A 17,407-nucleotide genomic window follows, 5' to 3' on the forward strand; every position below is an offset into this window, starting at 1 on the left:
GGGTCTGGTTAAGCAGAATATATTATCTGCTGTAATATACTTTTTTTACTGTATTTATCATAGTAGTGACCATTCAGTATTACTGTATTTGCTCGATTATAAGACGAGGTTTTTTTCCAGAGCAAATGCTCTGAAAAATACCCCTCGTCTTATAATAGAGGTCGTCTTCTAATTAGACCTCAAAATGTCCGCTGGGGCCAGGCTGCTTACCGGTGCTTTGGTCGCGAGCAGCAGGAGAACAGGAAGCTAGAAGAGTGTCACATAACTCTGCCTCCCCCCTCCTTCCTCTGGGGGCGGGGCCAGAGAAGTTGTTCGCACAGCCGGGCCCCTGCAGAAGTCTTCGAGTGAGAGATCTGCAGTTCAGGTAAGGGGGTGGGGGAGGGTTTTTGTGATTAATGTGTGAAGTATGTGTGATTAATGGAATGAATGAGTATTTAAATGTTTGTGAATGAGTGTGTGTTAGTATGGATGTGTAAGGGGAGTAGTGGTGGTAGCATAGCATAGGGAGGCTGTACTCACACTCCTATCATCCCCAGGTTCCAGCATGTACTGGCTGCCTTGGCTTGATAGGAGTGTGATTGCTGTTAGCAGTTATATATATATACCTCCAGAAATGCCTTTTAACCCCCTATATGCCACTCTGGCATATAGGGGATTAAAAGGCATATCATGGGGCAGAGTGGCATATAGGAGGGTATAAGATATTTCTGGAGGCAGAGTGGCATATAGAGGGTTAAAAGGCACATCATGGGGCAGAGTGGCAACCCTGGGGGCAGATGTGCATAACTAGGGGGGCAGGTTGGCAAATAAAAGGAAATACAAAAATATATATTTTTCTCAATCATAGCTTTTATTAAATATGAAAATATTGTTTACATGAATTAATATTTACTAGTAAAACTTTTTTTCCTATAGGGTCGTCTTATATTCAGGCTTTTTGTTTTTTCCTTACATTAATATTTAGATTTTGGGGGGTCGTCTTATAATCAGGGTCCTCTTATAATCGAGCACATATGGTATTCTATGCTGTAAACCAGTGTGCTTTTACCCCTATTAAGTGCAGTAATATCGCATACACGTACAACCCTCTTCACAGGGCCATAACCTCCAAAATGGCGAAAGGGGCAGCTGACCCTGTCACTGCAAGGTGAGGAGAGCACTTGAATGCTCTGTCTCTTTGAGTACTTACAGGAGTGACCATGTAACACTTGGCCCATGACACAAGCCCAACAATATGGCCCAGTAATAGAGTAATAGAGGCACTTAAAACACATTTGAATGGTAATAATTAGAAGAATTTGACCTTAATTTCTTTACCACTGAAAATTATATTGTTAAATGTTATTGTACAATACAGCGCTTAGTCCAGGGGAGTATGAGCGCAAGCACAATCTAGTAACGGGCATCTAGCACCCAGTACTGGATTCCCGACCCCAAGTCTGAATAACCTTGCCAATTCCCTGCTATTGAAATAGTCAATCAAGATGACCACATACCCGATTTTCAAACTACTAATTGCTACAAACTAATAATTTAGTTTATATTGTCACTATTCTATATGTAATGCTAACCAGTTATATATCACCCCATTCTGTATAAATATTAACAATATCACTATGTTTGTATAAACAACAAGGCCATAGAAACTGAAGTATACTATGTATGTTAAGCGAAATGTTTGCGGGTTGCCACATTTAGATTTATTCACACATTGTTGGTTTCATAAATATTTTACATGTTCCAGCTGTTTTATGCACAAAATATCACAGGAGGAATGTTGTTTTATAAACTGAATGGTATGTAAGATGCATGGTCTCCCACAGTTTGTACCGAATTCCCTCTGTATTACGTGATTCTGGCATACACTTGAGTTGTATCTGGACATTGTGACGAGGGTATTGGCTTCACAGCTTCTGCAAAGTTCTTGGAGACTATGTGTTCCTGCAACTTCATAACAAACCCATACTTTAAAATAAATTACATGTTTTAATGTTAATGGACCATAATTATTCATCTATCAGTTTATGGAGTTTCCTTAACAACTAAAGAAGACAACACACAAACAAGCATGTATTAAGTAACACAGCTTGGTACAGAAGCCTTTTTTTCAATGAAAGGAAGCAGTAAAACACATATGGAATTGAGAAAGAATCCTGGTGTTTTGTGCTCATTAACCCCCTGTGATTTATTCTACCCCATTCTTCCCCTGCATGGATGAATCCACCCACCACAGGAGCCTTAAAAGGATAGGTTGTGTAACTCCCTTACCTCCACCCCTTACCATCATCTAAAATGACGTCATGCTCACACACAATGCTGCCACTGAGCAACACTGCCTATCCCTTCAGCTTCACCTGGCTCACTGCATAGGATTTATTAAGGGGCTTCACTGGCTCTTTCTCCTCAGTCTATCCCCAGCTTAAGTTCTGGAAACAGAAGTCTATATAAGAGCTGCACATAGCTTCACCAGGAGTTCTGCTGTACTCCTCATATGAAAAGGATGCATTATACAGACATGATGCCTTTAAGTGCATTGGTTTGTTCTATCTGGTGTCTGTCCTCAGCTCTCACCATTGCTGCTATGATATCTGTGAAGAATGACTTGGACAATGGGATTTTGGTGACTGAAGAAGGCAAGTAAACTGCAGCTTTCATCTTCATTTATATTTCTTGATTGTTTTTATATATTGTTCTGGTTTGTTACATTTGTTTACTTAGTTTTTTTACTTTTCAAACAAATTAACACATTTTTGTTTTTATTTTTTGCTATTTAATGGTATTATGAATATATCACTGTTGCATTGTGCAATGTCTTACAGCTGTAAATGTTGTAGACCCTTTGTGTGCCTGTCCTACCTGTATTTGAAAGGTTAAGTCTGTTTTAATGTAATGCAACTTTTTGGGTTTTTTTGTATTTTTAGTTGCTTTAACAGATTGCCAAGTGAAAGATCTTACCAAGTGGGACAAACTATTTACAATGCTGGAAAACTCTCAGATGAGGGAGAACATACTGATCCAGTCTGTAGATGAAATCATTAAGGTGGAACTGCAGACCCTTAGAGGAGAAATGCTACAGCTTGCAGGCGACTTGGGAAGTACCTTAGTGAATAGCATTAACACAGCCACCTCTCAGATCACAGACCAGCTGGACAGATCTTTAACATCGAAATGCTTCCAAGCTCTACAGCAAGAGAACAGTTTGGAAGCCAGGAAGGACACTATACTGGAGCATTCGCTGCTGTTAAGTCTTAATATATCTGATAGGCTTGAAAGACTTGAAAATGCCTTAAAACAAAGAGCTGCAGGGGAAGAAGTGCAGAGGAATAATGCCCAGTCTCACTGTGCAGAAACAGGGGCTAACCTGGCTTCAGCATTACAGGAGATTGCACAGCTATCATCTACCCTTCAGCAGACACAGAAATACGTCAATCAGCGATTCCTGCCCGCAGGTCAGTAAGCTAACCCCCCCTCGCTTGGCTGAGAGTCATAGGAGTCATAAGCCCAAAATATCTGCCTTATTTTACTTATCACAACTTTAGTTTAAATCCTGTAATACTTAGCAGTCAAATTAAATTTCTACCCATTGTGTGCATCTATCCCATTATGCTTTTGTCCAGGAGTAATGAGAGTCTGAATTCACAACAGCTGTAGAATAGTGATGTGCCTGAGGAATAACTTTCATTCATACTCTAAACAGCTGAGAAATCATTCCCCAAAAAGGTTTATGGCCACACTGTTATTTTTTGTTGGTAGTTCATAGCCATGTACAAAACATTAAAGTATCTGCAGTCAGAAGTGTATGAAAACGCCATTAGTAACATATACAATGTGTTAAATGCTATTTTTCATTTGTTAAAAGAAAAATACTATAACGCAATTTAAAATGTAGTGGCATTTTAAACCAAAGAACTGCAAACTTTTCTCCCGCTTCAACAATAACCGTTTAGATAATTATTGGTAGAGGGAAACCAATTGAAAACTGTACACTGCATGGAAAGGCTATCAAGATTGGAGCAAGTACTGCCATGTGGCTCCCCAAAAACTTGGCAAACAATACAAGATTACAGAAGCAAATAGCTTAGAAATCCAGTAATAGGAATATAGGAAGGATTCTTTGCTACTCTAGATACCCTGGTGGTTATATATGGAACTGCACATTAATAGAGAAAATTATTCAACCATTTCCTTAAAACCTGTACACAAGAATGGTCCAGGGGCTTATGGCTCATATTTCCTCTTTGCTGCATTAAAATTAATTTCTACCCTACGGGATCCATCCTATAAGAAGAAAGGTTATGCAAAATATGGTCTATTTTGAATAGGTTTCTGACAATACGGTCTCAAAATCCAGTGTTTTGTGTTTAAAAAATTAGGAAAGGTTTCAGTTTGATAACTTTAATTTACACATCTTTACACTAGATGGGTCATCCTCTGTGGTATATAAAGTTAAAAATGTTATGACACCCTTTAGCATAACTGATGCTTAACGAGAATTTAGCATATTGAGGAGTAAATTCAAGAAATGTATGAAATAGGTGATTCCCTATGACATTGTGGCCCTTAGTTTTCCATTTACCTCTGCATATAGTAACAATAATAATAATTATTATTGGAAATTATTTCAGCTGCCATTTACTCCATTCACTTTCATTCAGTTACACAAATGCATAAGATGTCAGCTTTTCGAAATGTGCCCCTAACACTTTCATAATGTACTAAAACATCTCTATTGAAGTATTAACATATTTTCAGCAGCCCTCATTTGCAACAAATGAAATGGAGAGAGGAAGATGTACTAAACTATACATCATTTAAGGTGCCGGGCTGTTTTTGGCCCCCTGCCCGACCCTGTGCAGCCCTGTTCCTAACATCACTATAAATTATAAGGGGTCAAGCCCACTGAGCTTCTCATGCAAGAAGGACTGAGATGACCAATACCAAGGGGTATTTAAGGGGTACATGGGAGTTGTATATATGTGACATTTGGGGCACTTTTTGAAAATGTAAACCCCTTGTGGGCTATACCCCCCCGGTTGATTTTATACCCCCCAGACCTACATTGTGGAAGAGGGATATGATGTCATATACCACCACTAGAGACATGAATATGATACTGCACAGATCTGTGATCTCCTCAACCAGCCCATTGAGAGTGTGATGCGCTGGAGATGCCCATAGTGAACCTGCCACCCCTCCCCCAGTTGGCCTAAAAAAATGTAGCATATTGTAGCCTAGGCTATCTCCCAACATTAGCTATACATTATACAGCTTACATCTTGTAACAGGAGAGGAGTCCTGTTTTTGGCCCAAACTTTGGACACAGTAATGTTAAAGTTGAAATATCCAACTCTTATACAAAGTACAAATTAGTGAACTCCATACCACTCGGCAGACAGGGATCAGATATCCACACAAAAGTCACCTTCCATACCGTGGTCATTTGAGAACTTTTTCTCTAGCAAATCATTGCTGGACAGGATAGCATTAAAGAAAACATAAAATCACGTTACACCAGCGTACTTTGTCAAATATTTTAAAACTTTTTCACAGCACATAAAACAAATGAACTTTTATTGCATGTGCTGCAGTCTTTTGAAACTTTGTGTGATGATATATAAGAAACATATGCAGCATTGATATTAAAAAAGTATGAGTCCACTCCTTGTGGACCTTTCAGTGTAATGTGTAGACTTTGTATTTTGGAAAGACTGGGGAGAGATTAGTTTTACTCGGTCCTGCAGTCAATTATTATGACATTATGTTCATAACACTTTATTTTAGTTTAAAAGGCATGCAGAAGAATTAAGACTAATGATATAGAGAGTTGGCAGTCAGTAGAGTAAGAAAATATTTTGGAATCAATGAAAACGATTGTAACACTTAGCCAAAAGGGAAGCAAATGAAACGAGACAAAAGAGTGGGCAGAGAAGTTTATTTTACCAACTGGCTTTGGCTTGTCTTTTCTTGGACCTGTTTGATAATAGAACTGAGCAGAGATTTGTGGACTGTGCCACATTTTGCATTAGAAAGATGCTTAGGGCTTTTAGCCTCCATAGAATGCTAGTATGCTATGGTACCAGTCTGGGGCCAGCAGGCTCCAACATGTATGCCTGGTAATAGGGGAGAATGCAGTGACTGTGTAGGTTAGGGATGATGGATGCACGATTGACGTTTAGTGACTGTCAAATTAATGTTAGCATTGGGCACAGAGAATATAAGTTAAGGTTTTGCGCAATTGAGTTTTAGGCATCCAGTTGGAAAAAGGTGATGCAATTAGTGACATCATTAAAGGAAAAAGATCAGGGGAGGAAAGGTAGGTCCAAGTGTCACCAGCATACAGGTAATCCTATAAGCCAAAAGACTAAATTAGTTTTCCATGGGGGTGTAAAGTAAAAACAGAAGATGAATTTAAACTAATCTTGGGCTATTCTGAGAGAGGAAGTGAAGAGGAAGAGTTAATGGAAAATGATAAAACTTAAAATGCAAACAGGGAGGAAGGATAAGAACTAGGAAAGAACAGCGTCACGGAGACCATGATTGTGATGGGTTTATAGTGTCAAAAGTAGCAGGAAGGCCAAGTAGGGATTCTTGGATTTAGCAGTGAGTAAAATGTTTGTCAATTTAGTAAAAGTGGTTTCAGTAGAGTGTTGAGAGATGTAGTTGTTTTGTGTGCAAAATTGACATTTTCATTTGCAATACTAACTGTGTAAATGTGTACATATTTCATACATTCACTATGGCGTTCATAATTGCAGACATTAAGCTTAGCATAGAATACTCTTTTTTCCAATACTTGTGTTATAATTGTTGCTGTAGTACAATTTGTTTCAATCAGTAAATGTTAAGAAAAGATGTTACAGTGGATTTGTCGCTTTTGTTATATCACATTTTAATGTGCTTTGGTGGTTTTTATACAGGACAAAATATGGGTATATAATATGCTAATTATGACTTTGACTTCAGTGTTCCCCTAAATGATTGATTTCCGTGTGCTCTCTCATGGGCTTTAGTACGGCTCCAGACTGCCTGAAATAACCATGCAGTACATCACATTACATCATTTAACAGGATCTAGTATGGCCAATGTTACTCTGAATTGTAATCACCACCCCAGCAAGAGACAGAATGCTGAGTCAATATTGCAGAGCACTAAAACATATATGGGCCATAAAGACCATGGTAAAACGGGAGCCGCTTAATTTGGAACAATCAGTAACACCTATTTAGGGAACGTTCCAATTCTTGCTCTCTGATTGGTTTGCGGCATTAGTCAGTTATACATCCCCCATACTGCAGGGTAGCATTTTATCTAGACTGGTCAGCAATATGTAAAAATTATATGTGTCCTGGAAAACATGGCCAATGTGGTCAATCAAGTCCACATTCCTGTGGCCACAGATACTGATGTTCTAGAGGGGGAGCACGTATCGGTTCTATGAGAAACCCTGCCGCTGTCTTGCTGGCAAAGGGAAAAGAGGATTGATATGTATTAACCAACCTTATTTAACATTATAGTTTAATACATAACTGTTAACACGGTTTCACTTCTCACCCCTTTGTCTTATGCTATGTGGCTTTTACCATTAAAACGCTGCCTAGCATTGTACTAAAGAATGTTCTTCCACTCTACCTGGATCTAATGCCAAGGTTCATTGGCACAGTGGCAATTATTAGAACACAGTTACATATGCAGCTTAGATTCCAAGGGTTAAAGCTGGCTTTAGGATGTAAGGGATGAAGCTGGTTCTGATTAAATATCCAGGGCAGCAGTGATGAGTTTGTCATTCTAAACCGGAACATAACACAAACATTGCTTGCTGCTGCTGGACAGTGAACACAATGCCGACCCAAACCATTAATTCTTAACATGCATGCCGTCTGCTCTCCAGATTAAGGACAATACATCATGTACACAACAAGTTTATGTAAATAAAAAATTGAGCATAAATGCCAAAAAACACACAAGGAGCAAGTACATTGTGAACGTTTATAAACAGTTTCTCCAGTCTGCTGCATTCACTCACAAGACACAATACATGGAGCTACGTGCCTTGTATAAATATAATAGAGCATAAAAGCCAAGAATGAAAAATATGAAATACACAGGGAAATTTAAAAATTATACCAGTTTTCTTTAGTGCATAAAATTATTCCTGGTTCAAGGAAAAGACAGAAGAAGGCCATGCTGGCCTGGCTCTGTCTCAATATCTGTACTTGCGTGCTGGGATGTTTTCTATTAATTAACAACTTATAGCTTGTGCCTTTTGTTTTTCAATCAATGTAAATGTTTTTTTATACATTTACCTTTACATACCAACACCAACAACTGGTAGTTAGGATGTGTACACACAAAATGGGTTTCTCATACATATATTACTTCATTTAATCTGTAAACACCATTACATGAGAAATGCGTATTGAAGTATAAAATGAAGGAATTGGGGGAAAAGGCAGATCAGTTACATATCTGGTAAAGTTAAGAAACAATTAAAAATAAATAATTTTCAAGAGATCCCTAACTGCAGGTATCAGGATAAAGACAAATAAAATCACTTCTGAAGATGATGTCAAGTTTACCTAGTAAAGCACATATTGTCACTCAAAAATGTATTCTAATTTTTAGGGGAAACATCGGTCAACTCCAAAGCTTCTTCTGCTCAAAACGAACACAGGGCTCTGAACAATGTATTTCAATGTATAAATATACAAACACATATATTTAGAGAGCCTTATAGATGTATTCATCATGTGTTTTTTAAAAGCTGCACAGACGCCTGTTAACTGAAAGTTAGACCTCTGCAGTTGGTTTTGATTTGTTGCAATGCTTGGAGGAGAGCCAGCACAGCTCTTAAGGGAGTTTCTAATCACACTGTTGTTGGTCTTTTACAGAACTGTTTTTAATTTAAGTGAGCCCTTGATAATCAAGTCAAAGGACCATTAATTAAATAGCCTACTTCAGATGGTGTTCCTGATATTTTAGGAGCAGGACCTGAACGAGGTGACCAAACTTTAATTGGGAAACAAAAATATCCAGAATGGTTTTATCAAAATAATGAAATGAAACATGGCTTTGTCTTCGCTGAAAGTGAGTAAAGGTGGTATGGTTCATTTGCTCAGGTCAAGGGCATGGATAATTTAAAGCCACATTGTCTCATCTGTACAGGAAATGAGTAAGACTAATTTCCTGCTATGAGGCCCCTTAAACTTCCTATAATATAATGCTACTTTATTAAATATTGCAAAAATGGTGTAATGGTACCATTGTACGACTGCTATACATACAGTAAGTCAGGGCCCAATTGCACTACAGTATAATTACTGTTTATAGTCTTTTTATGTCTAGTCATCTGATGTGAGTTGTATTCTTCCAATGGTTGGGAATCTTACTTAAACTTTAATATATAGTACCGTATATATATATATAATCCTTTAACATTGTGTTTCTATGGTTGTTCAGTGATAAATATATAAGTAGTGTACATGTGCAGACAATTCGTAATAGGCAGTAATTATTTGTAGACATAGACCTCTTGTGCATGACCCTCACCCATTGCACAGGTGATGATGCCCCCGTCCTACTTTGACCCACTGGGACCATTGTTTTTTGAGGTGACAGCCAGTGACCCAGCTCCACATTTAGCCCCCCAAGACTATTTATATTATATTAATGATAATGTCATAACTATTTTCTGACAAACATAATATAGAGGCAACAATAATTCTGAGGAGGGGGAAAAGGACTGGTGCTGTAAAAGATTTATACTATTATATTTTAAATTACATATTCAGTATTGTTGCACACTTTTATTCTTCAAATATCCCTTTGTTGAAGTTATTGAAATTAGGGTCAGCCTACCCTAACTGGTTAAATCATTGGTGGCACCAAAGGTCAAGGATGTGCAGCTCATGACCACATGCGCTTGATTTTACCATTACTTGTGCCATTGACACCATAAAGGGGGTCTCAAGTATTTCTTAGGGAGGCTGTACCTCTTATATAATACTTTAGTTATCTCTATTGTAATGACTGCTCTTATATTGCTAAAGAGCAGCTGCTGAAGAAATTTAGCTTCTGTTTTTCTGTGATAGACTGTTTAGTCAGGGTATTTGTACATTCCTGGGAAAGTCCCAGGGTAGGCTACCTGAAGCTCTAAATCCACTGCCTCTGTCCAGACAAAAAAGAAATCCCCAGAGTTCTTAGGTATGTATATATGGATGTGTTACATCAAAGAAGATCCCTGATTCTCCTGGGTAAAACCTGCATCATTTCCCCAAAATATATAGTTCCCCAACTAAACAAAAAATACAGTATTAAGGAAATAATGGCTAAAACAGAGACCACATGGTCTCAAATTCTTGGTCATTTCTTGGGTGTGTTTAATTTTCAGGAACTATTATTAAAGGGATACTGGCACAATAATAAAATGAAAAACTAAATTAAGAGTAATCCTCCGAAACAATCCATGGGTGTCTATGGATTGATTGCACTGGCTCATCCAGATTTAGAACCAGAATTGTCTCACATTTGTCCAGATAAACAATGCCTCAAAGTTTTTACTTCACCAGTCCTTAGTTACTTGAAAAAATCAAAGTTTTTATTTATTTAAAGCTGATGCAAATTGTAATATCCATTGATTTCTAAACATGCATTTTCTTTTGTTTTCAGGTTGTGATGCAGCAATATTATTCCCAATGAGATCACCCAAAATTTATGCAAGTGTGCATCCCGTAGATAGGACTCTGGAAGCCTTCACATTTTGTGCATGGGTTAAAGCAACTGAAGCCTTGGACAGAACTATTGTTTTCTCCTATGGCACCAAACGAAACCCTTACGAAATCCAGCTGTCCTTGAGCAATCAGTCTTCTGTACTTCTTGTAGGTGGGGACAAGAACAAGGTATCTGCAGAGGATGTAGTAGAGTCAGGCCAATGGTCACAATTGTGTGGCACATGGAGCTCAGAAGAAGGCAAAGCAGAATTACTGGTGAATGGAGAAATTAGAGCTGTATCTTCAGATGTAGCAAAGGGTCATACTATCCCTAATCGAGGAATTTTCCAACTTGGGCAGGAAAAGAATGGTTGTTGTGTAGGAGGCGGCTTTGATGAATCATTAGCATTCTCTGGCAAGATCACAGGCTTCAATTTATGGGATAGAGTTCTCAGTAATGAAGAGATAGATGCAACTAGACAGGAGAACGGGTGTAACATCCGGGGTAATGTTGTTGGTTGGGGAACTACAGAAATCCAACCACATGGGGGAGCCCAATACATCCAGTAGTTTTGCCACCTCTAATATGAAGTCATGCCAACACCAAATGTTTCAAGTAGTTGATACAACATTGATTTGAATCCCTGACAGCTTACATATTAGTACATCCAGTGGTCTTGCCACCTCTAATATGAAGCCGTACCCAACACCAAATGTTTCAGGTAGAGAACACACCATGAATTAAAAAACCCCAATAGCTTAAATATAATGACATGACTTCTTGAAATCAAGCTATGTATACATGTGGACAATATGCTCTTAAACCATCACACGATACTAATCGATAAGGCACATTCCCTCTCTTTTACTGTATAAGTGCAACAGTAACACAGACTGTTAAATTAGTTGCAAAACTCAAAGAGTGAAGGTTTCTGTTAAATGTGAATGCAAATATGCAGCTAAGAATCAAATACACTTAATAAATCCTATTATAACCACTTGTTTTAATCAACTATTATATGTGTAAGTATATACTGTTGTATTATATTGTAAATTGGTTTTTTTTTAAGAATTGCAATAAAACTACTGTATTTTTGTAAAGTTGTACCATAAGAAAAAAATCAAAAAGACAAAATCACACTGTTTTAAATTTTAAATAAAGATTTAGATACTAAAATATAAATCAAACTCCGTTTACATTGTTCTCAGCAGGGACATATGTTATTATGAGCATGTAGGTTTAAAATGTGCGTAAGAACTGGAAGCTGTTAAAAAAAAAAAAGTCCCTATCTTAGAAATATCTGTTTACTTATGCAATGTGTATTCATTTTTCATATTGTAAGCATTTTCTATTGTTGCAAAGCTTGTTTTTTTCTATAAAATAAATTAAAACTACTTTTTATTTTGAATGCATTCCGTTTTTATTTTTTATGTGTTACCAATTTAACGCATTGAAGAACTTTGTGTGCCAAGTTAGATTTTCGGTGTGTATGTACTGTTTACTCTTTAAAGGGTTAATTTATTCTCTTAAAATTTGTTTTTCATAGATTTTTCTATACATATATGCATAGATATAGAATTGTAAATATATAGATATAGAAACAGATAAATGATTAAATAGCTTTGTATGTAAAAATAGCTTTCTAGAGATAAATTAGAAAGGATATAAAGTATGAAGCCAGCATATAAACTTGTGCTTGTATATCACTTGACCATTTACTAATGGGAAAGGTTTTTTATGGCCATAAAAAACATGGCCCATGCAATATATAAATATACTGTATAGATTATTACATATCAGTAATATTAAGATATAATTTACTCCAGATCCATGTGCTTAAGAAAATAAGAGATGTGGATAATTAAATAATGAAACAACATCTATCTAATTACGTATAAAACCACTAAGACTCATCTGAGAACTAAAACAAGTCTGGAAATCCTTATTGACATCCAAGACCCTTGAATTTTTCATAAATCTGCAAACATTTCAGCATTCTTCCCATTCTGTTGATAATCAAGCATTTTAGTCACCAAGATCTGAGTATATAGTGTATTGTACCAAATATAAAGTGCACCATTAAAATTGGCTGTATTTGGAAATAAATGATCATACCTGGAAACCAGAGAAGAGGTGTTTCACCCGGAGATCTCCGGGTCAAAACCCCAAATCCTATGGGTCGTGGGAGCAGGGTCTTGACACGCCCCGCTCCCCTCCCATTTACCCTATAAATGGCAATCACCCATCAATGTGAACGGGACCGCCCATCCTTAAGAAAGGATGTCCCAGTCCTGTAGAGCTTATGGTTTAAGTAGCAGTAGAGAGCTTGCAGATATACAGTCAGGGGAAAGAGGTAAGTGTAATATGTTGATGCTCATATTGAGCTTAATAAGTTAGGATATAGTACATATTAGTCAAATTATCATGATTAAAACTCTAAATGCATATAATGTGTTTATTATTAAAGATGTGAAAGCATTTTAAAAATGATATAGAGAGGGTGATCTTTCTGCTGTGAGTAGCATTCATTTACATATATGATCATAAAAGAAAGTTATGGTCGTTTTACTTGACCATATAATATAATAACAAATACAGTACATTAGTTTAACATACCAACGATGTGTCAGTGATGCCCTGTCTCTGCTACTGCACTAAAGGGTAAAGAATGAATAAAGGAAGTATATGAGCCAGACTGAGAGGAGTCCTGACTAAGAGGAGACCAGAGACTCTGACCATTATGGGTACAGTCTGGTGCTGGGTAAATCATATGAATGCAATCTGGACAAATCTTGTGTCTGTGTGTAATCTGAGTGCTGGGGCAAAGCCTACGGCCACAATCTGGGTGCTGGGGTAAGTGCTGTGGATGAATTCTGGGTGTGGGTGGCAGGTCCACATGCACATACTATATAGTTAAAATGGGATAGACTTGGTAGCATACTTCAAATATGATTGCTGGAGACACAACTGTTCCTTACTCTTTAAATAGTTTTGTAATTTGGGGGAATATTTAGTGTCCAGTACTGTGGTCCCACTTTGAGAGAAATTCAGTCACATGGCATGCTGCTGGATGTGTGTATCCATTGGTGTGGTGCTGCTGTTGCTGGTGGCCCTACAATGCAAAATTGAGTCTGATCTATTGCTAAACCTTTACATGCTACTGCTGTAAGTGAAAGATAAGCTCAAAAGGTGTCAGGGACCTCTCCTCCCCGGAATGCTCCTGAATGTCAAATCAAAAAACGTCTCCAAATTTTATCTGAACTGAATGGTCGTGAAAGAAATCCGTTGCCAGTGAAAGATTGCGGCAAAAAGGAAAAGAAGATTTTGTCCAAGTCGATCTTGCTTCCCATGTACAAGTCTATTAGTTATCAACTTTATCACATATTTTTAATGTTATTTTCTCCTGCTAGAATTAGGCAAACATGGTGCCTAAATCTACACATTTGTTCCTTCTATGAATACAATTTCTTACAATATTAGGTTGACATTACGCAAAGGCTTCTTTTCAAGAATTTCCTAAATAAGTTTTATTATTGAAATACACTTACATTAAGTGGTTACATTCACTACAATTTTCTCACCTTAAAATGTTAAAAATAAAACTCATTGCCCATACCTCTACTTCAAGTATAAAAATAAAAACTTTAGAGATTTAAAAGGTGTGGATCTACTAGTTATATGGATTTTAACATTTTTAAAGCACAACTCAGCATTAGAAACATAATTCCTAGTACTGCTGAATATCTAAACCCTTTCCAGATTTATTATAATTTTCCTGGAAATGCTTAATTGCTATGTGACACATAAGCAGGTAATGATAGGTGGTTGCCATGGAAACTAAAAATAAACATCAAATGTTTCTGTGTTATTTTATGATTTATTCTTCAGAGAAATGATTAAAATAACAGATGTACTAAGGTTTATTTGGAACAGCACCTTTAACTTAGAAAGTTAATGAAAAGTAAATTTTCCTTTTCACAGCAAGAATAGTACACCAAGATATTAGGTGTTGAAACGTAGTCAGTGCACATACAATTGCAAATCAATTTATAACTTATTTGAAATGCCTTATTCTCAATTTTTTGTTGTTATTCTCTCACTGTTCAAATAATCCTACGATTAAAATTATACACTGTAATAAAGGAAGATGTTTAACAGATGAAAAACCTTAGCATGCTTGTCCCTATTTTATATTACAATTACACTAAAGAAAGATTAAGCGTAAATGAAACTCAAATAAATGAAATTAGTAACAATCAGGTCAGGATTCCAATATCTGGATGATAATGGCATCATAAAGAATTGCTGACAGCAACAATCTAAATGTTTCCCTACCTTCTCTGCCGGCCACTCCTGCTTCTGCCGACCACTTCCGCACCTTCTTCTGCATCTTCTTCTTCTATCTTTTCTCTTCAATCCTTAATCTTCTTTCTTCATCCGCATCTCTACGGACATAACCTGGCAACTTCCGTCAAATTGATGGTGGTGCAGTGACATCCTCCCCAAACATCCAATCGTGGAAAAAGAGATCACCGAAAGTGCCAAGGGCAATAGACTGGTGCTTGCGGTGATGTCCTCTCCTCCGAGAGTGAATGAGAATGAGAGTGAATATGGGCAACAAATATGTTCCTGAATTAAAAATTCTTAACCTAATGGGAAGGGAACGAAAATCGTTGCCCGAAAACGAATAGATGGGCCAAACAGAAAAAAACTTCTGATTTTGGCCCATTTTTCACATGTCTATTGAAAAGGTACTACCATGACATGGACTAATCTTTAACACTGATGTTAGACCAATAGCACATAAAATGTATACCTTGGAGGACACTGCTTACAATTGCCACTGTGTGATCCACAAGAAGGTCCGCTTTGGCAATGGCTGCCAGAGAAATATAACTTGACAAATTCCGTGACAGCTCCCTGTTTCCTCGCTGAAGGAATTTCACAGCCACTGGGACAGCCAGGGACATAATGGTTGGTCTGTTATAATTCTGCAGATTCAAAGGGAAAAAATCTAGTTAGGTTCATTTGAAACTAAGTACTAAACAAATCAACCACATCTGACCATCGAAACAAAATATTTAGTGCCTATAGCAATATGTTGTGAGTTGTTGCACAATTTCTTTTTATAGCACAATATTGTGCTGCATCTAAAGAGCCCATGGGCACTGGCAAGAAGAATAGGACAAACATAAATTTTAGGGATAACTGTTAATTATCCTTATATAGGCAAAAAAGCTACTTTGTTTGGAAAGTTTCTACCACAGTGCATCAAAAACAACATTTCTTTATTGAAATGGAAGTAAAACAGATTATGCATTTTGCAGCGTACAATTATATCCTGATTTTCTTTAATTAAAAATGAAATCACTTGGAAAGAATGTTTCTAGAGGATACAAGATTGCACACGAAATGCTCCTATGTAACCTTTGTAACAGATGATGTGGGTTTGAATGATCCACTTAGTTGGATCCTCAATGTGAAGTGCGGCTCTTAAACAGTATTTTTTAGGCATACTGGTCTCCTGTGCTCCTGGTCCGACTCTGTAGTAAATATACAGGAGAAGGAACAGAACATCAGCAGGTAAATTAAGATTACACCTAAAGGAATGACCTTAAGGAAAGGTGCAAACCTTACTTTTAAACAGGAAAACTGATGTGACTCAATTTGTTCAACAATTATTGATGGTTTGCATGCACCCTGTCAGCTCCTCTATCAGCCTCCTGATTAGCTTCTCAACCTCCAGGTGGGTAGTTTGTCCTTCAACAATACACAGGAATAGTAAAGTGGGGCAATATGTAGTTTTGTGCTAGCACATGTAAAGGAACCAAACCAGAAGGAGCAACACATGATTAGATGATGAGTCTCTTGATTTCCTATGGCTCATAATTTCCTATGGCTCATAATCTAAACCTAGTTTGTTGTTGATGACCATGTCATTTTCTGCTTGTGCAAACATAATATGTTTTCCACTGATTGGCAGGAAACTGCTCCAAGTGACAACACACATGTTTATGTAGATATCACATGCATTAACCCCTTCAATCCCCTATAGACGTACCGGGACGTCTAGCCTTTCGTGCAGCGTCAGGAACACATCCCTGCCGCTGCACGGGAGAACAGGCTGTCGTTTGACAGCCTGGACCCCCCCCCTGCAGCCCGATCCCCTGTAACAACTTGGTGTGTCATTAGCCTTGGGGGACTGAACCACATCCGGGTCAGTGACATTACTGCCGGATGTGCGACACTGGGGGAGAGAGAGAGAGAGAGAGATAGAGACAGAGAGAGTTCGTTTTGCAGAGCTGCAGTGCTTAGTGCAAAACCACATTATATATTGGGGATAGTGTAGTGTTTTAGAAATTGGCCAGGTAGGTACAATGGCGCAACATGTCTTCAGCGCTGAGGAGGCTCATGACTGCCTCACTCAGTCTGATGACGATGCCACTCTGACCGCGTCAGACGCCGAGGCCACTCTGACGGCGTCAGACGCCGAGGCCACTCTGACTGCATCAGATATTGATCCAATATCTGAGGAATCCTGCTGTGCGTCAGATAATGACGAGTCAGAGGAAGACGATGATGGCCAGGGTCCATCTGGCAAAGCCAGGCGTGGAGAGCCTGACTCTAAATATAATTGGGTGCCCCCAAATATGATAGACCCAGTAATCCCTGCTTTTACTGCGACTCCTGGCATCAGAT

General features: G+C 37.8%; 2 protein-coding genes across 2 annotated transcripts in view; one reads left to right on the forward strand and one right to left on the reverse strand.

Annotated features, from left to right (window-relative positions):
* Positions 1–17,407, reverse strand: part of LOC149300349 (ventricular zone-expressed PH domain-containing protein homolog 1-like) — a 135,774-nt gene that overhangs the window by 101,775 nt on the left and 16,592 nt on the right. The window contains exon 3 of the mRNA XM_089485306.1: positions 15,525–15,699. Coding sequence (XP_089341432.1) covers positions 15,525–15,699 — 175 coding nt within the window. The remainder of the gene's footprint in view (positions 1–15,524; positions 15,700–17,407) is intronic.
* On the forward strand, positions 2,501–11,277 carry LOC149300350 (pentraxin-related protein PTX3-like). The gene is made up of 3 exons (XM_089485435.1): positions 2,501–2,633; positions 2,922–3,449; positions 10,667–11,277. The coding sequence occupies exons 1-3, from the start codon at positions 2,501–2,503 to the stop codon at positions 11,275–11,277; spliced, it is 1,272 nt and encodes a 423-aa protein (XP_089341561.1).

The sequence above is a fragment of the Sceloporus occidentalis genome, unplaced genomic scaffold, assembly GCF_023333645.1.
Source record: "Sceloporus occidentalis isolate IW3139 unplaced genomic scaffold, rSceOcc1.0.p SCAF_25, whole genome shotgun sequence".
NCBI classification, from domain to species: Eukaryota; Metazoa; Chordata; class Lepidosauria; order Squamata; family Phrynosomatidae; genus Sceloporus; species Sceloporus occidentalis.

What these genes read in the sequence shown, in the direction of transcription:
- LOC149300350 (XM_089485435.1), top strand. Translation starts at nt 2,501, where the DNA reads ATGCATTATACAGACATGATGCCTTTAAGTGCATTGGTTTGTTCTATC. An exon ending in GATTTTGGTGACTGAAGAAG is followed by an intron (nt 2,634 to 2,921) that starts GCAAGTAAACTG and finishes TTGTATTTTTAG; the next exon opens with TTGCTTTAACAGATTGCCAA. An exon ending in TCAGCGATTCCTGCCCGCAG is followed by an intron (nt 3,450 to 10,666) that starts GTCAGTAAGCTA and finishes TTTTGTTTTCAG; the next exon opens with GTTGTGATGCAGCAATATTA.